Below are 25,748 nucleotides of genomic sequence, written 5' to 3' on the forward strand. Positions count from 1 at the left end.
CTGTGCCTGTGTGCTTCTCTCATCTGATGAAGGAGCAGTGAGCTGAAATCTTATGATTTCAAACAAACCTGTTGGACTATAATCTGGTGTCGTGTGACTTCTGACTTTGGGCAGCGTTGGCAGGGAGAGACACAAGTTAATGTTACAAATAAATTGGGCAGCAGTTCTGACCAATTTTTTTTTCATTTTCTGTTTTTATTCTCTGTTGTCGAGAAGCAGATTGCGAAATGTTGAGTGAGGAAAAAGCTTCTGTTCATCCCAGTGTATTCCCCTAGATTTAGTAGATTGTTGCAATTACTAAATTTGTGTATGTTCAGGGTGCCACAGTGCAGTCTGGTCCTGAGCTTTATCAGTCTATTAGCCATATGGAGTTGTTAAGAAATATAGCCTGTGAAGCTCCAGTACTTTGAAAGCAGAGTGCAGTTATTTCAAATCTATGTGAACCAGACAATAGTAATGTTAATAGATTAGTTCCAAAGGATTTCAATTTGCTAGAATATCTTGGTACTGTAAATTTGTTTCTCAAGGAAAATGTACAATTATTATGTATTGACTATACTTTTCACTCTTGGTTCGAGTGCTGTAAGCAAATGGCACTCCCTCCCAAATATCAGGAACATCATGAACATCTACTTAACATCCTTCTCGATGTTTATTCTACACTTGCATCTTTTTTTAATTTTTCCTTGTAAACAGAAAAACAACATTGAGGTATTAGGATCTCAATATCCCCGTCTCTAGTGCCTTCTTAATTAGAAGCTATGCAATGTTTAGACCTGTTGATGAGTGAAATGCTGGCATGCTTATTGATTGTATTTCTGAATCTCAGCTGTCAAGGACATTTCTAAAATTACTCCGTTATCAGTTGCAAACTAACTAATGTTTGCAGTACTCAACTCACTTTTTTGCATGTAGGTAAATCTAGCAGATGGCACTTGTGTTGTTGCTGACATGTGATTTGAATTTTTCCAGTGATTGGTGGTGTTGGTTCCCTATTCGGTTTGTTACTCCAGTTAACCAAGCGAATATGAGAAGAAAGCAAAATCAACTGGAATAGATATTCTGTCCTTATTTGTTTAAACATTGGGGTTTAAGTTAACATAATTCTGTTCATCGTTTGTGAATGACTTTTCTGGGTTAGTTTTCAGACCTATGCCTGAATTGACTGAGACTGCTCCAGTTGACGTCAACACCACAGGGTAGAAAGGATTGTTAAAATAGTATACAATGGGACATTTGACTTGGGACAAATAGAGATCTGATTTGTTTCTGTTTCTCTTTTGCTTGTTCTTTTTCACTTCATATGCTTTCTAAAAACAAGAATCTGAATGAACTTGTATGTCCTGTGTTTTAAAATGCTCAGATAATTTGGACACATTATGCAAAAGGCATCTGGCTCTTAACCTTCAGATCATTTTAATATTAGTCATCAATTATAATAAATAGTGGATTGGAGATTTCTGCAGCATTGTATTAGTATCAAGATAGGTCGCAAATTGGTAGGATGTGGTTTGTGACAGGATTTCCTTAATTCAATGTTTGCAGTGTTGATACATGTTTAAAGGGGGTAAAAGAAAGTGCAGGCTAGCTACTTACCCACAGGGAATGTCAGTTAGAATGGTAGCTTCTGCTCATTCATTTCAAGGAAGTATTACTGACTCGAGTGACAAGATTGTTCTTTTAAGTATCTTTCAGCTAGTTTTCCTATATTTTAGGTAGGGAAATCTTCATGAAAGAGACATTTTGAAAAGCATGTGTTGTCAGGTACAGAAAAGAATTAGAATTTACCCACTTCTTAAAAATTCAAAGTGCATCTGTCACAGCATGGTGAACTTGTTTAACTGGTCCTTATAACTTTTGCTTTTTTTCTGATTTATTTTTCTTCTTTTATGGGATTTGAGCTTTCTTGCTAAAGGCCAACGTTTTTATCTTCCTTTAATTGCCTTTGATGAGGTGGTAGTGAGCCACCTTTCTTGAACTTCACCAGTTTAGCTGTTGCAGATAGATCCATAGTCTTTTAGGAAAGAAGTTCCAGCTTTTTGATCCAATCACGTGAAGGAATAGCTGTATACTTTCAAGACAGGACAGGAAATTTGACGAAAGGACATTTATTTGCCTTATCTAAATCATTTAACAAAAGAAATCAATATTTGTAGGGAAATGGTGTTGGGGAAATTGAGATTAAAGACTGGTAAATTCCCAGGGCCCGATAATCTACATCTCTGGGTACTTCAGGAAGTGACCCTAAAAATGTTGGATGCAGTGGTGGCAATCTTTCAAGATTATGTAAACTCTGGAATAGTTCTAATGGATTGGAGGATAGTTCATGTGATTCCACCTTTTTCTCTGTACACCTTAGTTTTAAAAAATGGGGAATTATAGACCAGTTAGCTTGACATTAGGGACAATGTTAGAATCCATTATAAAAGATTTAATAGCAGTTACAGAATTCAACACAGTCAGCATGGATTTGCTAAAAGGAAATCATGGTTAAATCTGTTTGGAATTTTTTGAGGATATGACTAGTAGAATTGATATAGAAGAGCTGGTAGATGTGGTTTACTTGGACTTTGAGGCTTTTTGTATGGTCCACATTCGAGCTTAGCATCTAAATTTAAAGTTTGTGTGTTTGGGGGTACTGCTATGGATAGAGAATTGTTCTGGCTATGGAGGGAGTGTAACAAAGGTTTACTAGACTAAATTCTAGGGTGGCAGGACTGATGCAGTGAAAGGAGTCTGAAGAAATATGATTGTATTCATTGGAGTTTAGAAGATTAAGGGGAGATCTAATAGAAACTTACAAGATAATACATGGCTTGGAGAGGGTGGACGCTAGGAAATTGTTTCCATTAGGCGAGGAGACTAGGACCCATGGACACAGCCTTAGAATTAGAGGGGGTAAATTCAGAACAGAAATGCGGAGACATTTCTTCAACCAGAGAGTTGTGGGCCTGTGGAATTCATTGCCACAGAGTGCAGTGGAGGCTGGGACGCTAATTGTCTTCAAGGCAGAAATTGATAAATTTTGATGTCACAAGGAATTAAGGGCTACGGGGAGAATGCGGGTAAGTGGAGTTGAAATGCTCATCAGCCATGATTGAATGGCAGAGTGGACTTGGATGGGCCGAATGGCCTTACTTCCGCTCATATGTCTTATGGTCTTATGAAAACTGGTTAGAACTATGTTGACTGGAATTCAAAAGAATGAGTGGCGATCTCATAAAAACGTATAAAACTGTAACCGGACTAGACAAGGTAAATGCAGGAAGGATGTTCCCAATGGTTTTCGACTTCCCAGTCATAGTTTAAGGATACCGGATAGGCCAATTAGCCCTCGGGAGGAGAAATTACAATTGTTGGACTGTTAATCCAGAGACCCCAGGTAATGTTTTGGGGATTGAAATTCAAATCCCGTCAGGGCACATGGTAGAATTTGAGAGTTTAATAATGAGCATGAAGCTATTGTTGATTGTCCGAAATACCCATCTGATTCTTTAAACTCCTTTTAGGGAAGGAAATCTACCATCCTTATCTGGTATGGCCCATATGTGACTTCAGACCCACAGCAATGTGGTTGACTCTGAACTGCCCTCTGGGCAATTAGGAATGGGCAATAAATAGTGGCCTCACCAGCAATGGCTTCATCTGTGAATTAATTTAAAAAAACAGTGAGTGGGGATTTGCAGAATTCTCTGCCACAGAATCAATTGAAGTCAAAACATTGAATATTTTCAAGAAGGTATTAATAAAGTTCTTGGGGCTTCAGAGATCAAAGGGTTTGGGAAGAAATTGGGAACAGGGTACTAAGTTTGATGATCAGTTACGATTGTGTTGAATGGGAGAGCAGGCTTGAAAGGTTGAAATGGCCTACTCCTATTTTGCAACGTTGCTGTTTCATTGGAGAGAACCATGCAGGCAGTGATGCTCTCTGACATCATCTATCCTGTTTGGGAGATTTTGAAGGAGGCTTGTTGAGTTGTTGGCGTGCATTTTGAATAGGTACAGTACACTGCTGCCACAATACCTTAGTGACCAAGGAAATGTCTATCAAATGGGCTGTTGTCAAACTTTTTAAGTGTTGGTGGATCAGAAATATGGAGAAAATTCCATCTCATTCCTGACTTGTGCCTTATGTCATGAAGAATGGTGGTGGTTATGTCATGGAGAACGAGGAAGTGAGTTACTCACCATAGAATTCATAGCCTCTGATTTGCTTTGGTAGCCATAGTACTTATATGGCTAGTCTTGTTAAATTTCTTATCAAGTGTGAATCCCGAGGATGATGTTGTTTTCCTCTGCAAACTTTCTTCCTCAGAAGCATGAATTTCCAATGCCTGTTATCTTGACTCATTGTTCGTTTGTAAGCTGAAATGTGGGCTGTTGGGGAAGTAGAATGGTTGAAGGAGAGTAGCCAAATTATTGCAGATGCTCTTTTTGGCAATACTCTGTATGGATGTGCTTCCCCAAGAGCCATGAGGTAATGTTCAGGAGTGGGAACCACAACTGATTTTTACCTATCTGTATCAAAGTCAGAGCTCTAGTATATGCATGGCAATTTTAAACAATCACTCCTGGGGTGCCAAGCATTTATAACCCTCCCTAATTTCCTTTGAGAAAGTTGTGGTGAACTGCTGTCTTGAACTGTTTCTCTCCATGCACTGCAGATAAACTGATAAAGCCATTAGGGAATTTCATATTTTGACCCAATGATGCTGAAGAAATGGCAGTATATTTCCAAGTCAGGATGGTAAGTGGTTTAGAGGGAACTTGCAGGTGACTTTGTTCCCATGTATCTACTACCCTTGTTCTTAAGTATGAAATTAAATTTGTCTGTTTTTGACCTTTGTCGCATTTGACCTCCAAGATGTGCATTCAACCTCATATTTGAGATTTTTGTGCCATCACTACAACTGTGAAAACTGCCTATTTTCACATGCATAACATTCATCAGATTTCTTCTGTCTCAGCTTTACTGCTGGTGAAACCCTCATTCGCAACTTCGTGATGACTGGTTTCCCCCAGTCTACTTTTTGTACACCTGTGGTCATCCAAACCTCTGATACCTTTCTGCTGATTGCACTGGATCGCATTCCTCTCTTGTCATGTGTTCACTAACCTTCGTTGGCTTCTGGTTAAGCAGTGGCTGAATTTTAAAATTTTCAGCCTTGTTTCAAATTTGTCAATAATCTTACCCCTACTTATCTTTTGTAATCTCCTTCAGCCGTATACTCTGCTAAGACTTTGAAAAATTAATTCACAGGATCCATACCTAATTTCCCATGAAAAGGCAGAGATAAGTTGGTGTTTTGAACTGCTGTAGTCCACATGAGGAAGTGCACCCACAGTGCTAGTTGGGAGGGAGTTCCAGGATTTAGTCCAGCAATAGTGAAGGAATGATGTGGTTCCAAATCAGAATGGTGTTTATCTTCAAGGGGAACTTTTGGAGGAGTGGTGTATCTACTGTCCTGTCCATTAGATGCTCGAGATTACAGGTTTAAGAGCTGCTGGTGAACGAGCCTTGTTCAATTGTTGCAGTGCATCTTGTAGATGATAGACAGTGCTGCCGCTGTGCATGGTAGATGGAATGAATGTTGAAGATGTTAGATGGGGTGCCAATCAAATAGGTTGCTTTGTATTGGATAGTGTTGAGTTTCTTGTGTGCTATTGGATATGCAGCCATCCGGGAAAGTGGAAAGTATTCCGTCGCGCTCCTGACTTCTATCTTGTCAGTGGTAGATAAGCTTTGAGCTTATACAAGATAGAAGATAGTCACATGTGTGATAGCATCTCTGAACAGGTTGATTAGAAAGTATCTGCAGCGATTCCTGTGACCATCACTACCATCTTCCTTTGTTCTTGATGTGACTCTGACCAGCACAATGTCTTCCCTGATTCCCATTGAACCTAATTTTCTTGGGCTCCTTGATGCTGCTCCCAGTCAAACGCTCTCTTGTTGTCAAGGAATTTTAGCCCTTTTTGTTTTGTAAACATAGAACAATGTTGTAATGAGGATGGGAGGGGTGTGGCCCTGGCAGAATCTAATCTGAATATGAGTGAGCAAAGTAATGTTGAACAGGTGCAGGTTGATAGTGTAATTGATGACGCCTTCCATCACTTTGAGAGTAGGCTGACAGGGCAGTATTTGGATAGCTGTATTTACCCTACTCTTTCTGGGGAGGATGGATCTGGGCAATTTTCATCTTGCTAGGAAGATGTCAGTATTGTAGCTGTATAGGAACAAGTTGGCTAGGGGCTTGGTTAGTACAAGTTTTCAGTTGTCTATGCTTTTTGGCATGCAGGTAATCCTGTGTTGTAGTTCAAGTTGATGCCTTTTTTCAAAAAGATATTCCTGGTGCTGGAATGCCTTCCAGTCCTCGTGAACCAGGTTTGACAGGTTGGATCTTCTGGCCCAGTGTTAATGGTGGAGTGGCAGATATATTGGGCCATGTGATGACATTATGGTTTAATGTAATTCTGCAGCTGTTGTGGTTAATGGATGCCCAATCTTGAACTGATTTGTTGGAAATTTATTTCATTTGGCACAGTGGTACTGCCACACAACATGACAAAAGGTATCCCCAATGAGATGAGGGACTTCATCTCCACAAGGACTGTATGGTGGTCAGTTCTTCTGATACAGTTAAGGCCAGATGTATCTGCAATAGGTAGACTAATAAGGTTGAGTAAGTTTTTCCCTCTGGTTGCTTCCCTGCTGCAGGCCCAATGTTGCAGCCAAGCCCTTTAGAGCTTGGTAAGGTTGGTCAGTAATGATGCTACTGAATGACTATTGCTGCTGACCATTGAAGTCCCCCACCCAGAGTCTCTTGGTGAGTCCTCAAGTGGTGTTCGACATGGAAAAAAGCTGATTCATCAACTCAAGGGGTGCAGTATGTAATAATCAGTAGGTGTTTTCCTTGCCCATATTGGACCTGATGCTATACGGCTTCATTGATTCCAGACTCCATGTTGAAGACTCTGAATGCAGCGACCTCTTGATGAATGCCTCTAGCCTACATCTGTGGTGGTGATGTCTTAGAAACAGTTGTTCTCGTGGAATCATATTTTACGTACAGTGTCAGGCTGTTGTTTGATGAAACAATGGGACAGATAAAGCAATTTGGACTCCAGCAGCCAGGTGATTGGAAGGTAGATTTTACATGGCCATTGTCATTTCCTGTGCCTTGGTTGACACCAGATGGTATATTAGACTTTCTGGAGAATGGATGTGACTGAGTGATTTCTAGACCATTTCAAAGGTAATTTTAAAAATGTCATGAATGCAGACTCATGTCGACTAGACCAGGTAAGAACGGCAGATTTCCCTTTCCTAAAGACATTCATGAACCAGATGGGTTTAATGAGATTGGCAATGGCTTCATTGTCACCATTAGACTAGTTTTTAATTTCAGATTTATTCATTTTAAATTTTGCCTTCTGCTGTGTTGAGATTTCAACCCAAGTACCCAGAGCATTAACTGAGGTCTATGGATTGACTTCATTGACAATGTTACTAATCCATGACCACCTCTAATTTGAGAATCATGAATTCTGGCCTTGTGCGCATTCCAGATTTTAAATTACTTTAGCATGGTGACAGTTCCTTCACCTGCCTAAGCCCTAAAGTTCGAAAAGCCCTTGCTTCACATCTCAATCTCCACATTTCTTTTTTTCGTTTTAAGTACTGTTGGAAACTCATCTCTTTGGCCATCTAACTTAATATCTCCTTATGTTACCTGGTGTCATGTCTTGTCTTGTTTTGTAATGCTGTTGTGAAGAACATTGGGATATTTTATACTCAGGGCACTGTGTAAACAAGTGGAGTTTTAGTAGAGGTTGAAGTTGGGAGCGGCTGCCAAAGACCCTGTGCGTTAGTGGTGGAGGTGCATGGGAACAACTTTGGTGATGCACTTGATGTTGCTTTTTTGTAGTTGCATTGTTGTAGAGCTGCTCATCAAGGAACAGTCAAATCTGCTTCACATTCAGTAGGGAAGCAAAAAGAGATGTCAAGGAAAATGGATAATTTGAAGAGGATTGTTGACAGCCTAAGGTGTGGTTGAGAAAAGGATTGTTGAGATTTCTGAAATTGAGGGAGGTGCAGGAAACTTGGCAGGGAGTTGCAGTGAGTCAGAATAGCATAGATGAATAATAAGCAATCATCAAGACTGCAGGTGAACAAAAAAGGTTGGGAAGTGCAAGCAAAAATGCAAGGTTGGAGGAAATCATTAAGGGATGATAAATGAAGTAATAATTTTTAATTTATGGAAATACTTTTGAAAATGTTTACTTTTACAGGTATATAAAATACTTAGCTGCTTTATGATGTCTTCTGATATAGGCTTAATAATGTTTTGAAGATGTACCAGTGTTATTTTTCCTGTCTCAATTTGTTTTAGTAAATGATGTCTCGTTTTTGTTTTTAGAGATTGATTTGAACACAAAATGTATTATAGATGTTGAAGGCAATCAGACCATTCTAAGTCCGGCTAATGCCAATCTCGGTAAAGGCGATGCCAGGTAAGCTGTTTGCCATATATGGATTTTTCATGTTAGGTTCAAAGTTGTGTTGGTGTTTCTTTCTCAGTGTATTGCACCGTTGTATTGCACAGTTTCTGGTCACTGTATTGCAAAATTTAAACAATACATTCAAATTTTATGTTCTAGAGTTGTACATTAACTATCTTGATTCTTAGTAATGAATTGTTGATTGAAATATTATTGAACTTTTAGAAATAAGCTTTTTGTTCCTTCTGTATGCAAGTTACTCTCCGTCATAGTATAGAGTGCAGTGACTGCTGTTCTTCTCGAAACAAACATGCTACATATTATATAAAGCCTGAATTAATTCAATTGTCTAAATATTTTTACCAAATCTCCCTAAGTTTCAAAAGTTGAGAAATTTAAATTGTCAGAGTTTGCTAAGCAACACAGTTTTAAAACGTTCTATTTCTGTCTGCTTCAGGACTTGGAGAGAGAAAGCTAAAGGCAATCTTTTGTAAGATAAACAATGTATAAATCAGTGATATTTGAAATTATAATCTTGCTTTTTAGCCAGAGTTGTAAATGGTACATCTTTTAACCCACGTGATGTGAATCCCTCTGAGACTGCTCTTGTCTTTGATTCCTGTAATTGATTATCCTGTGTCATACTGGACAAGGAATACTCTTGTGTGAAAATTACCCTGCATTAAGGCAGGAAGTGCATTGACAGTTGGTGTCAGCAGATGCTACCATTACAAGAAACTGAGCAAATGCAAAATAAAAGCCTGTGAAGCCTGTGTGAAATTATACCCAATCTGAGAACAATTACTATACAAAATACCAGCCTAATTGCGGGGAACAATTTAAAAGGTTTTGTGTTTATTGATGCCTTCTGAATTACTGTGGTTAGACCTGTGACTAGTAATCAGTTCAAAGTATTTGCAATTGTTAATTGTCTGTACTGTTAATCTAAAATATTTGTTGCTGTTCATTCACCTGCTTGCACGCTTCAGCTTGATCATATACACTGGCTGGTTGCCAGGTGCTACATGGCATTTAAACTAATTTTGTTTTGTACAATCTTATTTCCTCTTGCCCCTGCAAGATCTAGGAACAAATCTAGCAAACTCTTCTGAAGAAGAGTCATACAAAACTTGAAACATTTTACTCTGCTTCTCTTTCCATAGCTGCTGCCAGATGTGCTGAGTTTCTCCAACATCCTTTGTGTTTGTTTCAGATTTCAAGAATCTGCAGAATTTGGCTGTTTCAAAAGCCTGGCAGCTTTATGCACCTATCTTCCCTGACTGAGGAAAGGGGGTGGAATTCTGCTTCTAAATGTCTGCATATTTGTAAGCAATAATGATGATGAGGGATGTGCTGGTTCAATTTTCCCTCCCCAAGGAGAAGCGCGAGTGTGTCTGAGCCTGAGAAGCAGCTGTGTGAAGCATCTTTACACATCCATTTTTGAGCATTTTGTGGTGTGGGTCACTGAAAAGCTGATGTGCTGTGCCATTGTGTAACCCAAATTGCATTATAATAAGAGGTTAGAGCAGACAGAAAAAGATGAAGGCTGTCGAGGCTGCAGTTAATAAATTAGCACAAATATTTAAATAAAACACAATATGACCTGTTGTTGAGTCGACTGAGAGTTGTGCTTGTCATTTGGGATTTTACACCTCCAGGCTGCATTGACTGTTGTGTCCTGTGTATGCAATCTTGTTTTTCTGCAAATTTGATTTCCACATACGGCTTTTCAGTTTTATAACGTTTGTTTGTCATCAAAATAGTGCAACGGTAGTCAAGGTCTTGTACAATAATGTTTTTGTACAGTGTATGTAGCCTTGGCTTTGAGTGTAGTCTCCTGGTCTGAAGGAGTTGGTCAGAATGCAAATTAGACATCAACTGGTACGTGTTTTAATAATTGCTGACTCTTTTAATTTGGTTGGTGCTGTGTCCAACTTAGGAAATTAAAACAAACATGAATGTAGGTATGTCAGTAATTACATTTTGTTTAGTCCTTTTTACTTCTTGTGAGCCATTATTTTTAATTCAAGAAAAAGGAGAAATGTCTTGAAGTTCTGGATATCATACCAATTTTGCATTAAAACTTAATTCTTGGAAGACTGCTCAAACTGAGCTGGATTCTTGCATTTTGTCTGTCCTGTTCAAGCTAATTTTGACCCCCTCTTTGCCTTTGGGTCTATCAAGAGAGTTGCAAACTGATGTCAACGCCATTTGTATGAGGTGAGCTTTTTCCTTGCCAGTTTTATTTCTTTGAGATACTCTTCTTAATCTTATTTTTCTCCCTTCCATGCTCACCCTACCGCATGTCCAACCAGCTTTCCAAAGATCCCTTAGAAGCTTCCAAGACCCTCAATCTTGAGTCCGACCATTTGAGTCCTTAGATAACACAGTACTTTGCATGAATGAACCCATTCCATGTATTTTGAATTCAATTCCATTATGTCCTTTGGAATAAAAAAAAAAGCTCTCCATGTTTGGGATAAACTTCAATAGAGTATTAGATCCTTGATGTGAAACAGAATATATGGTACACAGATGATTGAGTGAGCTATTACATTTGTCTGACCTCAGGATAAGGATCACATTAACAGTTCAACATTTCAAATTTTTATTGAATTCCTTGAAACAGCATACATCTAAAGTTCAGAAATGTGAAATGTATTTTCTATCTTGCCCCCTCACCATCCAACTTGGCTACAAACATATTTTTAGGAGAAAGGGAGGACTGCAGATGCTGGAGATCTGAGTAGAGTGTGTGGTGCTGGAAAAGCTCAGTAGGTGAGGCAGCATCTGAGGAGCAGGAGAATCGATGTTTCGGGATCAGGATTGTGAATGTAGTCGGGAGCCCATGTGGAATCAGTCAGTTGCATAGGCAGGCACTGAGGTAGGAGATATGGCTGTAGTAGCGGGTCTGCTTCAGGATGTGACTGAAGAGCTTCAGGGCAGAGATGACGACCTGGGGGGTACAGTAAGAGAGAAACTCAGAGATCCTTGAAGAGGGAGGTGGAGAATGTCAAGGTTGAAAGTCATCCTTGGAAGAGGCTTCACAGTAAGGTTATAATCAACTAGGAGAAAGTAAGGACTGCAGATCAGAGTCAAAAAGTGTGGTGCTGGAAAAGCACATCTGATCAGGCAGCATCCAAGGAACAGCAGAATCGACGTTTCAAGCAAAAACTTCAGGAATGAGGAGATGATGAAGAACTTATGCTCGAAATGTCGGCTCTCCTGCTGCCTGACTGCATTTCCAGCACCACACCTTTTGATACAGAAACTGGCCAAATGCAACTTGAGGACTCCTGTTAAGAAGCACTTGGCACAAATTCTGTGACTGACCTTCTGGATAGTGTAATGAATGCAAAAACTTGAATCAAGCTGTAGGATGGGATATATTGTAATGGGTGATTGCAAACTATTGTGTGCAAGAGGATGGAGTTACTTCACTCATCTGTTAAGTTGTAGCTTTTTTTGAAATGTTCATTTTAAACTGGATGAATGTCTTCTACTTGTCTGATGCTCTAATAATCCTAGTTTTGGATTGACTGAAGGCTCTTAAAGACTGTGTACTTTTTATGTCCCTGCAGGCAATCTTGCAAAAAATGTTATCTTGCCTTTGGGCAGGTTTTTTTGATGTCTTTGTACTTGGATTTCAGTTCTGTTAAAGTCTGTGGAAAGATCTGATTAAAATTCCTGTTGGGTATTTTTTCTTAGCTGTGGATCTGTATGTTTTTTAGGTTTGGCACTGAGTTTCCAAAACTGGCCAGCTTCTGTATAGATTCTTTTGAATGGTATTAAACCAGCTGTAGTCATGAGCCAGTCTTAGTTAATGCCTCCATTGTCTGCTGTCACAGAACTTGATGGCTATGAATGGGTTTAGTGCTTTCTAAAGGCATATTTTAATTCCGATGACAGGAAATTGGAACATCTTAGTCACTTTTAAAAGAAAACCTTCACCAAGATAACTTAGTATTTTGAATGTTTTGATTTTATGGAAAAGAAGGTTAGCAAAGTATTAATGTCTTAGAGCTCAGAATTCTTGTTGGTTCTGTGTCAGCTGGGGTTGCCGTAATGGTGTTCCTCACATGCAGTGCAAGGAGTGAAATGGCTTGGCTTCACACACCTGATGCTATTTGTGACCACTGCTGGAAGATTTACCTGTACAGTATATCAGACTCTGCCATCATAACAAAAAAAGCAGAATATGACAAATGCTAGAAATCTGAACAATCACCAAGTTAGGCAGGAAAAACTCAGCAGGTCTGACAGCATCTAGAGAGAAAGAATTAATGCTTCTTCACAAAATGGTCCTTCTTCATGAAGCATTCAGCACCCACAGTTGTTTGTTTGATTACCAGGTCAAACAGCATTTGTATACGGAGCAAAAGAGTTCGTATTTCAGGTCTGGTGGAATGCCTTAGCAATTTTTTTTCAACATTTTCTCTTTTTATTTTTTTCTGTAATACTCACTGAAGAATGATGGCTTAGGTTGTTTCAACTTGGCACTGATTCTGCCTTCAATTGTTGACCATGCATACTTAACTTTATAAATGAAGTCTTGGTTCTTCCCCTGTTATGAAAACAGAATTCCTTGCATTGGCTAAATGTTCACAGGCACTCTTCAAAATGTTAATAGCCTATGTAGTATTGGTTCAAATATGTTGCATATTTGTTGGGGACAAAAGTAATCTTTAAATGCAAGATTTGTTTGAAGATATTGTTCAAATAGTCACACTTATTGATGTGGAACCAGTGATTTAAGATGTCATTGTTTGTACTTTTGTGTGAGACTTTGCAAAGTGCTATTAGCTAATTATCTCTTTTAAAATTGTACTCAATTGTTAGTGTACTTTTTTATTCATGCATGGTATTATTGCCCATCCTTATTGACCTTGAACTGAGAGGCTTGCTAAACCATTTCAGAGGGCTGTTAAAGAGTCAACTATCTTTTGAGTTGTATAGGCCAGAGCTGATAACGATGACAGATTTCTGTTCCTAAAAGACGCTAAAGAAATAAACAAAAACTGGGCTATCTAAATATAGAACACAGTTGGAAAAACCTTAATTAAAAGCAGAATGTAGTTTTTTGCTCATTTTCTGATAACTGTCCATTACAGATTCAAATCCAGAGAAAGTCCACCTATCTGTCAACTCCTTTCGGTTCTATTTAACTGACTTTTGATAACTTTTGTCATGAACTGTGATGACAATTGAATCTTTTTTCAATTTGCCATGGTGAACCCTTCTATGATGCTCAGAGCCTAAGATTATTTTCTCCTTTCTAAAAATCTGCAGATTTCTAGTCAACTGGACCTTGCTTGAAAATTCCACCAACTAATTTTTTTTCCACGGAGGTAGCTTATTTCCTGAATTGCTCTGAAAAACCCCTGTGTAGGAGGTAGACTATTCTTCTGATCTCAGTCAGGTCTTCTCCAAACTACCTTTAAACTTTCAATCTTTATCTTCTGAACTGAAATGAAGTTAATGGCCTTCCATGTTTATTCTGCCAGTCGTAAATCCCACAGTATAAACAACTTGTTCCATTTATGCTCCAGGAGTTTATAGTCATCTACTCTTTAATAATTTTGGATTAGGTTACTGTTCTGGAAGAACTCTGATTACTTTTGTGAAGATTTCTTTAAACAAAAACAAAGAACACCCATGGTGCTCCTTTTGAAATCCTGGCTCTAAAAATTATGTATAAATACCAGTCAGTCAGTCTCTATTCATCACACCTATCCTTGATTTTTTTTTATTCATGCCTCTGTTTCCTTTAATATTGTGTACCCTTGTATTTGTAGCTTTACAAATATTTTTGAAAATGTGTACAAATAAATCAATTACATTCTTTTACGCTGTATTTTTCTAATTAAAATGAGGCAATCATTATCTTCTTTTTAGTAAGCATTGACTGTTGATTGATCTTGAGCGGCTGATACCTTATCTCTGCGGAGGGTGAAACCAGCAATCTAATACTGCCATTAGCTCAAGTTTGCATTTTAGTGGTGCAGTAGATTAATCTAGATTTATTTGTGTACTGTTTTGTATTGGACCAGATCCCCTAAAAACATATTAGGAAGGTAGCGTATACCCTAAGTTTTTCCTTATTTTAAAGACACATGTCAGGTGCTTGTTCTAGATACAATTTGATTGGTCAAACTACTTGATATTAAGCAAAATGCAATATATTCAAATACTACAGTTAAAATGCAACAAAAGAAAGAAGAACTTGGAATAACTCAACTCGTGGAAAATGTAACAGGATAATATATACAGTAACTATGACCAATTAACTGTTCCAATGTAGTAACATTCTATAAGCACACCCTTGGCAAAAGGCAAATTCTGAAAACAGCTTTTATCTCACATGCAATCCAGCAACCAAGGAAAAGAACCCCCAACTTTTGGCTGTATTTGAGAGAGCCAATCTGAATTTTGCTATTATTTTGGCTTCAGTAATCATGTTGGGCCACATGGCTGGTCAGGATACATGTTTTGCTGGTTATTTTATAATCTGGTGTTTGTTTTGATACTTTGACAGTATAATGACTTGTGCAAGATTCTCTCCTTAGCTATTATTAGCCTCCATCTCTGATCCCATAGTAAATGGTTCCCTCTCCTTGGGTGATGTCACTCCATTCCAACATAAATGTACCCTGCTCAAGAAATCATCAGCCATCCTCCCCTTCCTCTTGGATGAATAGATACATCCTAAATCCAATGTCTTCTCGAAAATCCCTCTCTCAAAATCCATGACTTTCATTTTGATTAATCTTCCAACTATCTCCGCCTCCTCCAGCTTGCTGCTTTACTTTGCAGTGTATTTTGATGCTAAGTGTACTTCGTAAATGCAAAGTGATTGGTGAATTATGAAATGATTGTGCCAAGTCCCAGAGCCCTCAGTAATTTTCGGATTTATTTTGCTAGTGTCATAGAATTTTTACAGCTTAGAAAGAGGCCTTTCAGTCTACGGTGTCCATGCCGGCCATCAAACATCCACCTATTCTGATACCATTTTGCAGCATTTGGCATGCAGCCTCGAATGCTATGTTGTTGTTGCTCCATTTTCCATGTCTAAAATATGGATTAAATTTATCTTTGACAATCATGCCAAACAGTCATCAATTGTATTAATAGTTTGCTTTACACCCATCCCAATATTTTCCTATTGGGATCAAGTATTTGGATGTTAAATGAACTGCCATTTCATTGTTGCCTGAGTTTACATTAGATTGGCTCCCTGCCTCCATTCCTGATGGAAGGGCTTTTGCCTGAAACGTTGAATTTCCTGCTCTTTGGATGCTGCCTGACCGGCTGTGCTTTTCCAGCACCACTCTAATCTAAACTCTGGTTTCCAGCTTCTGCAGTCCTCACTTTCGCCTATTTCATTGTTGCCTGTTTTGTTGATGCTAATTTCCTTTTCCTTGGACCTAAAAACGCCTTGGCACTTTTTTGAAAAAAAATCATTTTTATTTTGCTCCGCACCTGAACTATTTTCTATTCTTCCAGAAGCATGCTCTTTCTCTTTGTGCTGAATTCCTCTTGCTCATTTGTGACTAAACTGTAATGACTTGTATTTATAAATCCAGTGCCTAGATTGCTGAACCGACTGATATTTGTTGATTTGGTACAGATTTAATTTGAAACTCAGTTCCTCTGCTTATGACTCATTTCCACTGCAGGGAATCTACTTACAAACCGTCATAGACTAGCTTTGGAGAAGTCTTAATTGCTGAATGCAGACTTAATGATAAACTATTTGCTGTATTGTGATATGGATATCCAGGACAGTTGTAACTGCCTTCTTGTTTTGTAAAACAGTGTGGCATGCTGTGATCTGAGACGTGGATAGTGCTTCTTAGTCTGGCACAGAATTTCTTTTTCCCTCTCACTGGGATGGAGGAGACGGGAGGATCAAGCACAGTTTTGGTGATCTGATAATCTGTCAAATTTTTTTTGAACCAAAGCATGCCTTTGTAGAACTTAGGGTGGAGAAAACTAGCAGTACATGTTTTGATTGCAATTACATACCAGATTTCAAAAAGTTTGGTGTTTCTGACTCTGAAATAATAGTAACTTTGCTTGACTCACAGCAGCTGAAAGTAGAGTGTTCCATTGGGAATCTTTCTTTAATAAGGATAAGTGGCAACAAATCATCTGTAACATTCTTTTGTTTGATTTATGAAAAGTATTTTATGTTAACATTTTAAAGTGTAAACATTTTGGATGGACCTAATTGCTCATAGTTACATAGAATATATATTTCAATTACAGGTCTTAATGCACTATTGTAGACTCCTTTAATATTCCTCATCTAATGCTTTCAGATTAAGCCTCTATTTTCTTTGACCCTTTTTAATTACCTTTCTCTGAAATAACTTTTATTCTGTTCCTGTGCTAGCAAGTTCTACATTGTTAGCATTCCTCTGGATAAAGGTGTTTCTTCTTAGCCTTCAACAAGAACAAAAACTTATTTGGTTTGAAATGAGGTGCAAGCCACAAGATGACTGTGCCCTTTTAATGATTCTTCTGAAGAATAGTGAAAGATGAGAGAAAGCTGCTTGGTCTCAGGTTTTCGCAACTGTAGCATCCACTGTATTTCAAGCACGTCAAATGTCCTGACCACCAGACATGATAGTTCTTGTAAAACACTTGCTTTGAAGTTGAAAAATACGTTGTTATGGTGAAAATCACCAGTCTCAAAGAGTCAAAATCTGGATTCAACGACAGAGTTTATTGTACAAAGAAATCAAAGCTCCGGAGAGAGAGGCGTTTGTCAGCACGACTGTCAGCTTTGAGGCTCCTCTCACTCTCTGTGCACGTCATGATATTTTATACATTTTGTGGTACAATAGTTCAAGTTTCGAGTGTTTGTTTGTACAGCATGGTTCGTTTACCGAAAACATTACCAAATCATTCAGTTTGAGTGGTCTTGATCGTTCTTCCTGAGAAGGAAGATAGTTTTCCATTCCGGCAGATCTGAAGTATTAACACTTGTATACAAGCAGTCTCAGGTAGTTAACATTTCTATTGAAGGTGGTGGTTGGACTCAGACACTTTAGCAGGCAGTAGATGTGACTGATCTATACTCTCTCCCCACCCGCCTTAAACTAATCATCTATGCTCTGTGTCTATTGTATTGGTACCCTGTTAACCTTAGGCAGTATCTGTGTATGCTTTGGTGTAATAGCTCAGTGGCCGTCTTGTGTTCTAAGTGACCAATTTATGGCTCAGTGGCCATATTGTATCTGTGTGCCCCATGTCAACTTCCACTTCAACGTGTATTTCTAAAGCATTTTTGCATTACAATACATTCAAAACTAAAACTTAAACGCCTGCCAATTGAGTAGAACCCACCACGTTAAAGAAGGGAGCGCATGCTGAAGCACTCTCTTGAAATTACTTCCAAATCTATAAAACAAAGGAAGATATTGAACATTGTACCACTCTTGCAATAGAACAAAGGTGATTCAGCTCAACCGTGTCTGAAAACTATAAACCAAGTCTGGAAATAAATTAGTCTTAAAAATTTAACAATGCCAAATTTGACTCTGTCATCTTATTCAAACCAAATGATATTCGATCAGCAGTATGTGTACTGTTTTAAAAATATAGAACTGTAAGATACGCACCTCAAGTCTTTTAAGAATGGCCTTCAAAATACACTCTCTGTCAACTAAGGGAGGAGACAAATCTGGGGGAAAAAAGACTGTAGAATGGTTCACTAGAGAAAAATACAAGACACCCAAACTCCGAAGCATGTATTCTACTTGGCCATGCCTAATATGTTGGAGAGAAGGCGTGAAGGAACAATAAAACAGGATAATGAATTATATTGTTTTTGTTGAGGTGTATCTGAGAATTTGATCAACTATTTTTATTGGTGGCTTGATAAAACTGTAATATATTTCTAACAAAAACTGTTCAAGTCTGGAGTGTTGTCCCAAATGCTAGTAATGAAAACATTGAAAATAAGCCCTTTGAGCTTGCTCTGCCATTCATATGCAGAAGTGAGTACTGCAGATTAGAGTTAAGATTAGAGCTGGAAAAGCACAGCAGGTCAGGGAGCATCTGAGGGGCAGGAAAAATTAATGTTTTGGGCAAAAGCCCTTTTATCAGAAATTCCTCTCCCGACGTCCCCAACAGTACCCTTCCACTGATACTCTTATTCGTTTGACTGAACTGGTCCTCACCCTCAACAATTTCTCCTTCGAATCCTCCCGCTCCTTCCAGACAAAAGAGGTTGCCATGGGCACCCACATGGGTCCCAGCTATGCCTGTCTCTTCATTAGCTATGTAGAACAATCCATGGAGTTACATCGGCACCACTCCCCATCTTTTCTTCCGCTACATTGACTGCATTGGCACCACCTTGTGCTCCAATGAGGAGGTTGGGCAGTTCATCAACTTCACCAACACATTTCACCCCAACCTTAACTTCACCTGGACCGTCTCTGACATCTCACTCCCCTTCCTGGGCCTCTCCATCTCCATCAACAATGACCAACTCAACACTGACATTTTTTACAAACCCACCGATTCCCACAGCTATTTGGATTACACCACCTCCCACCCTACCTCCTGCAAAAATGTTGTCCCGTATTCCTAATTCCTCCACCTCCACCACCACTGCATCTGCTCCCAAGAGGACCAGAGTTGAGAGTGTGTTGCTGGAAAAGCACAGCAGGTCAGGCAGCATCTGAGGAGCAGGAAAGTCGACATTTCGGCCTGGAGCCCTTCTTCATGAATCTGAATCAGAATTGGTTCTGGCCTGAAACATTGATTTTCCTGCTCCTCTGATGTTGCCTGACCTGCTGTGTTTTTCCAGCACCACACTCCTCAACTCTAATCTCCAGCATCTGCAGACTTCATTGTCTCTCAGGTGGAACAGTTCCACCACAGAACACATCAGATGGCCACCTCCTTCTAAAGATTGCAACTTCCCCTCCCATGTGGTTGAAGATACCCTCCAACGCATCTCATCCACGTCCCACACCTCCGCCCTCGAACCCCACTCCTCCAACCGCCACGAGGACAGAACCCCCTGGTCCTCACCTTCCACCCCACCAATCTCCGCATAAATCGCATCATCTGCCGACATTTCCGCCACCTCCAATTGGACCCCACTCCTATCCGCTTTCTGCAAGGACCGTTCCCTCTGCGACTACCTGGTCAAGTCCACTCCCCCCAACAACCCACCCTCCCCTCCCGGTACCTTCCCCTGCCACCGCAGGAATTGCAAAAGCTGCGCCCACACCACCTCCTTCACCTCCATCCAAGGCCCCCAAGGAGCCTTCCACATCTATCAAAGTTCCACCTGCACTTCCACACATGTCATTTATTGTATCCATCGCACCCAATGCCGTCTCGTTTACATTGGGGAGACCGGACGCCTTCTCGCAGAATGCTTCAGAGTACATCTCTGGGGCACCCACACCAATCAACCCCAGCATTCCGTGATCGAACATTTCAATTCCTTCTCCCGCTCTGTCGAGGACATGCAGGTCGTGGGCCACCTTCACCACCACTCACTCACCACCCAATGCCGAGAGGAGGAACACCACCTCTTCCACCTCGGGACCCTTCAACCCCTGGGCATCAATGTGGACTTCACCAGTTCCCTCATTTATCCCACCCCCGCACCCCCGTTCCAACCTTCCAGCTCAGAACCATCCTCGTGACTTGTCCCACCTGTCAATCTTCCTTCCCACCTATCCGCTCCACCCTCCTCTCTGACCTATCACCTTTATACCCACCTCCATCCACCTATTGCACTCAGCTAACTGCTCCCCAGCCACACCCCCTCCCATTTAACTCCCCACCCCCGAGGCTCCCAGCCTCATTCCTGATGAAGGGCTTTTGCCCAAAACATCGATTTTCCTGCTCCGATGCTGCCTGACCTGTGCTTTTCTAGCACTACTCTAATCTTGGTTCATGTGCTCATGGCTGTTTATCCTGCTTGGTACGCTATGCTCGCTTTTGCCCGATCCCCTTTGGTTGTTTTAAACCTAAGAACTATATTTATCTCCTTGAAAGCATGCATTGTTTTTCATTCATTCACAGAATGAGGACTTTGCTGGCCAGACCCGCATTTACTATCCATCTCTAATTCTGCAAATCTGTTGTATTTTTCCTTGTCTCTCCAAGATCATCTGAGTTTCAAAACGTGTGTGCCAGATCAAAGGAGAAAGATATCATTGACATTGTTCTTGTCCACATTTACTACTTCACTTTTTTTTATTATCTAGGTGTGCACTTTTGTTTCAGGGGTAGCAAACGAGCGATCTTAAGTTCCATGCTCATCTTTCTGAACATTACCAGAATGTTGTAATAAAAAAGTTGCTCATCAGTGTGTTTTGACAGTGTGTGCTACCTTGCTAATCAGATTGATAGATAATTCCCTATCCACTCAGCTATTGACCACCTCAAAATTCAATTGGATTAGTTGGATATAATCCACTTTTCACAAATCCATACTGGTTCACTTTGATCCATTGATTGTATTATTCTGTCTTTGATTTATATTCCCTACAATTTATAAACTGACAGTTATGCAGTTAGCTGGTTTCTTGATTTTTTTCCACTTAAAAAATGTGATCCCACTAATTATGAGGACTACATAGATCTGCAATTCCTTCACTTAGTTCCTACCCCAAAGTGTTAAGTTATCAGGTCCTAACTTTTTTGTTTTTCCATTGCCATTTTAAAAATGTGTATTAATTCCACAAAGCTTTTCCCCTTATTAGATATATTTGTGTTAATGATATATTGTCTTCTCAACTCCTAATAGACACATTACATCAATTTAGTAATTCCTTGTTTACTAGTGTTGACTTTCCTACATCTATCTTTTCTGAATCTACATATAAATTAGGAAAGCAGTAGGCCCTTGAGCCTCCTTTGCCATTTAGTAATATTATGCCTTATACGTTTATCCAACATTCCTGGCTACCCCAAAATGTCACCCCCTTGCTTATCAAGAGTCTGTGTATCTCCACCTAAAAAATTCAAAAATACTGCTACCATTGTTTATTGAGGAAGAGAGTTTCAAAGATATGGGGGTGGGAGCTTGAGGAATTTCCTCTTCAGGATTAAATAGGTGAACCCTTATTTTTAAACAGTGACTTCTAGTTCTAGATTCTCCCTACAGAAAGAAACATCCTTGCCACATCCTATCCTGTCAAGACCCCTCTAGTTCTTGCATGTTGCAATTTAGATGACACTTACTCTTCTAAATTCCAGTGGATACTTTGCTAATTCCCTGCATCCCACTTTACCACTCTTTCTCAACATATTTATAAATTATTTGTTAGCTTTGATACTGCCTACCTTGCAAGTTTTACTTAACATTTCCATGTTGCATGTCATGATTTTCCTTTATTCCTTCGCTGTTAATACAACAGTTCTCCCAGTCACTTGAAGTGTATTGAGATTGTTTCCTTTGAGTTGTATCCTACAAGTACAACATTGTTAATTCTGCACAAGTAACTTTTGGATAGTATTGGATTGGGTCACAGTTTTGTTGTAATTATTGAGAGATAAATAACTCTTGGGGGTGAGGTATTCTGCAGAAATAATAAAGAGGAACTATGCATTGAAACGTTTAGGAGCTGAGGAAGGAGTGATATATTTGGCATGACTTTGCATCCTAAATTGCTCAATTGTCGCAGTGTACTGCTGGTCTAGTCTTCAGCTGCTACATTTTCTTTCTGTTGTCTAGTATTAATGAGTACCGAGTGCCAATCCCCCATCGTTTTTTTTGCTGAAACTGTGTTGCCTTAGTAACTGTACCAGCTGTCAGTGTGTGGGGGAGCATGAAAAGGGGGTGTTTATTGATGCGTTTGTGTTAGTGCATTTGTGACATTAAATCCTTTTATTAGCTGTCAACTTAATAGTAATGCAAATTATAATCACTTTTATATTCAGTATATCTGTGACTGTCTTGCCACCATCTTTTAAAAAGCCTTCATTATTTTCTGTGGTTAAAAGCCACTCAGTTACTAGTTTGGTTGGTCCATCTCTGAGAAAGTGAGGACTGCAGATGCTGGAGATCAGAGTTGAGGAGTGTGGTGCTGGAAAAGCACAGCAGGTCAGGCAGCATCTGAGAAACAGGAGAATCAACGTTTTGGGCATAAGCCCTTCAGAAATGAGGCTTGTCGGCCGGGGGCTGAGAGATAAATGGGAGAGGAGTGGTATTGAGGGGAAGGTGGGGGAGAAGGTGATAGGTTGGAGAGGAGGGTGGAGTGGATAGATGGGAAAGGTGATGGACAGGTCAGGTAGGTGGCGCCAAGTTGGAGGCTTGGGACTGGGATAATGTGGAGGGGAAGGGAAATGAGGAAACTGGTGAAATCCACACTGACCCTTGCAGGGTCCCAAGGTGGAATATGAGGTATTATTTCTCCAGGTGTTGAGTGATAAGGGTTTGGCTATGGAGGCAGCCCAGGACCTGCATGTTCTTGGGGGAGTTGAAGTGTTAGCCATGGGGGGGGGGGGGGGGTTGGTTAGTGTTGGTGTCCCGGAGATGTTCTCTGAAGCAATCCGCAAGTTGGTGTCCTGCCTAGCCGATGTAGAGGAGACCACATCGGGTGCAACGGATACGGTAGGTAACATTAATGGAGGTCCAGGTAAATTTCTGTGGGATGTGGAGGATCCTTTGGGGTCTTGGACGGAGGTGAAGGGAGAGGTGAGGGCACAGGTTTTGCACTTGCTGGAGGTGGCAGGGGAAGGTGCTGGGAGTGGGGTGTGGCTGGTGGGGGTCATGGATCTGACGAGGCAGTTGCGGAGGGAATGGTCTCTCTGGAACACAGATAAGGGTGGGAAGGGAAATATATCTCTGCTGGTGGGGTTTGTTTGTAGGTGGCAGAAGTGGCAGAGGATGGAGATCGCAATTTTCCTTCCCACGAGGTTGACGGTGCCCTCCAGCGCATCTCCTTCATTTCCCGCATCTCCTTCATTTCCCACATCTCCGCCCTTGAACTCCACCTCTCCCAACGCAACAAGGAGAAAACCACCCTGGTCCTCTCTTCCATACCACCAACCTCCGTATAAATTGCATCATCCTCTGCCATTTCCACCACCTACAAACAGACCCCACCACCAGAGAGAGAGAGTTCCCTCCCCACACCTATTTGTGTTCAGGAGAGACCGTTCCCTCCGTGATGCTTTCATCAGATCCATGTCGCTCCACCAGCCTACACCCCCCTTCAGGCACCTTCCTCTACCACTGCAGGAAGTGCAAAACCTGTGCCCATGCCTCCACCTCCACCCTCACTGCAAAGGATCCTTCCACATTCCACAGAAATTTACCTGTACCTTCACCAATGTCATCTATCATATCCGTTGCACCCAATGTGGTCTTCTCTACATCAGGGAGACAGGATGCCAACTTTCGGATCGTTTCAGAAAATGTTTCTGGGACACACACACAAACCAACCTGTGGCTGAACGCTTCAGCGCCCCTTCTCACTCTGCCAAAGACGTTCAGGGGTTGGGACATCTCCATCGCCAAACCCTTACCACTTGGCGACTGGAAGCAGAATGCCTCCTATTCAGCCTTGGGACCCTGCGACTACATGTGGATTTCACCAGTTTCCTCATTTTCCCCCCCCCCGCCCACATTATTCCAGTCTCAAGCCTCCAACTCAACACCACCCTCCTGACCTGTCCATCACCTTTCCCATCTATCTTTCCACCCTCCTCTCCAACCTATCACCTTCTCCCCCAACTTCATGTACCTATTGCATTCCAAACTGCCTCCTAACCCCCTCCCATTTATCTCTCACCTCCCCAGCTTATAAACCTCATTCCTGATGAATGGTTTATGCCCGAAAAGTCGATTCTCCTGCTCCATGGATGCTGCCTGACGTAATGTGCTTTTCCAGCACCACACTGCACTCTGGTCCATCTAGTCTATTTTTATTTAAATATAATCTTTCTGCTTGAATCATGCTTTGGAGATCGTTTTATTGTGCACTTTATGGATTTTCTTTAGTATGCCCTACCATGCAAATGCATCAAAAAAATGAACTTTATAAATTTAAAGTATTGTAGTTCATCAAGCATTGAGATAACAAATCATTAGAGAAGATTTGTGGCATATGGAATGAGGCAAAAGGTAGCATGTTTGATTTAAAAAAATACACTGATTGGAAAGGGACAAACCATAAAAGATGAGTGTTAGTTTATCAATGATGGTTTCTGGAATTTGTTTGGTGACCACTCCCATTTACCATGTAAATTATATGGAACCAAGGATCAAAGGAGGGTACGTAAATTTGTGTTTGATAGAAGAGACAAAGTAAGTCATTCAGTGAGCCCATTGAAGAGTCAGTTATTTACAATATATGTTAATGATGTGGTTGAGGAAAGTGAAAGTATCATTAAATTTGTGGATGACTCAAAAATAGGTGGGAAGGCAAGTGGTAAGGATGTCTGAGTTTGCAGAGAGATAGACAGGTTAAATGGATGGCAACAACTTAGCAATTGGAATATATTGAGGGAAAGCATGAGTTTATGTACTTGAACAGGAAGAATAGGGCAGTTGAATATTATTTAAACAGAGAAAGATTGCAGAAGGCTGCAGCCCAGGGATTTGGGAGTCATTGTGCATAAATCGCAAGAAAACTGGCATACGAGTTCAGCAAGTAATAAGGAAGACAAATTGAATATTGGCCTTTATTTTAAAGGCGATGAGTTTCAAAGTAGGCAAGCCCTGCTAAAACAATATGAGGTACTAATCAGACCATAGCTTGAATATTGTGAACAATTTGGGCCCTTTAACTAAGGAAAGCTATACCGGCATTGGAAGCAGGCTAGAGAAGGTTTACTATGCTGATACCAGTTATGGAGGGACTGTTTTCTGAAGAGAGTTTGAGCAGGTTGGGCTTATACTCAGGTTTGAATAATGAGAGGCATTCCAGATTCTTAGACTTGACAAGGTAGTTGCAAATTGGTTACTTCTCCTTCTGGGAGAGTCTGAGACAAGAGGACACACCTCAGAATAAGCGTTCATCCGTTTTAAGACAGATGGCGAATTTCTTCATGGAGGGTCATGAATGTGTGGAATTCTTTACCACACAGGTTTGCAGAGGCTGGGTCATTAAGTATATTCAAAATTGAGGACAGATTTCAGAATGAAGGTTTATGGGGAAAAGGCAGGAAAGTGAAGTTGAGAATCATCAGATCACCATGAATTCAATGAGCAGAAGAAATGGGCTGAAGGCTTACTTTTCCCACATTTTATGATCACAGCT

The 25,748-nt window shown here is 40.3% G+C and overlaps 1 protein-coding gene across 3 annotated transcripts in view; it reads left to right on the forward strand.

Annotated features, from left to right (window-relative positions):
- The window catches only part of LOC122552613 (kinesin-like protein KIF13B), a 174,998-nt gene that overhangs the window by 31,990 nt on the left and 117,260 nt on the right, over nucleotides 1-25,748 (forward strand). For all 3 annotated transcript variants that reach the window (XM_043695364.2, XM_043695366.2, XM_043695365.2), the window contains exon 2: nucleotides 8,421-8,514. In XM_043695364.2, coding sequence (XP_043551299.2) covers nucleotides 8,421-8,514 — 94 coding nt within the window. The remainder of the gene's footprint in view (nucleotides 1-8,420; nucleotides 8,515-25,748) is intronic.

Source organism: Chiloscyllium plagiosum, unplaced genomic scaffold (assembly GCF_037043375.1).
Source record: "Chiloscyllium plagiosum isolate Xiang-an unplaced genomic scaffold, Cpla_swu_hap1 HiC_scaffold_10, whole genome shotgun sequence".
In the NCBI taxonomy this organism is placed as follows: domain Eukaryota; kingdom Metazoa; phylum Chordata; class Chondrichthyes; order Orectolobiformes; family Hemiscylliidae; genus Chiloscyllium; species Chiloscyllium plagiosum.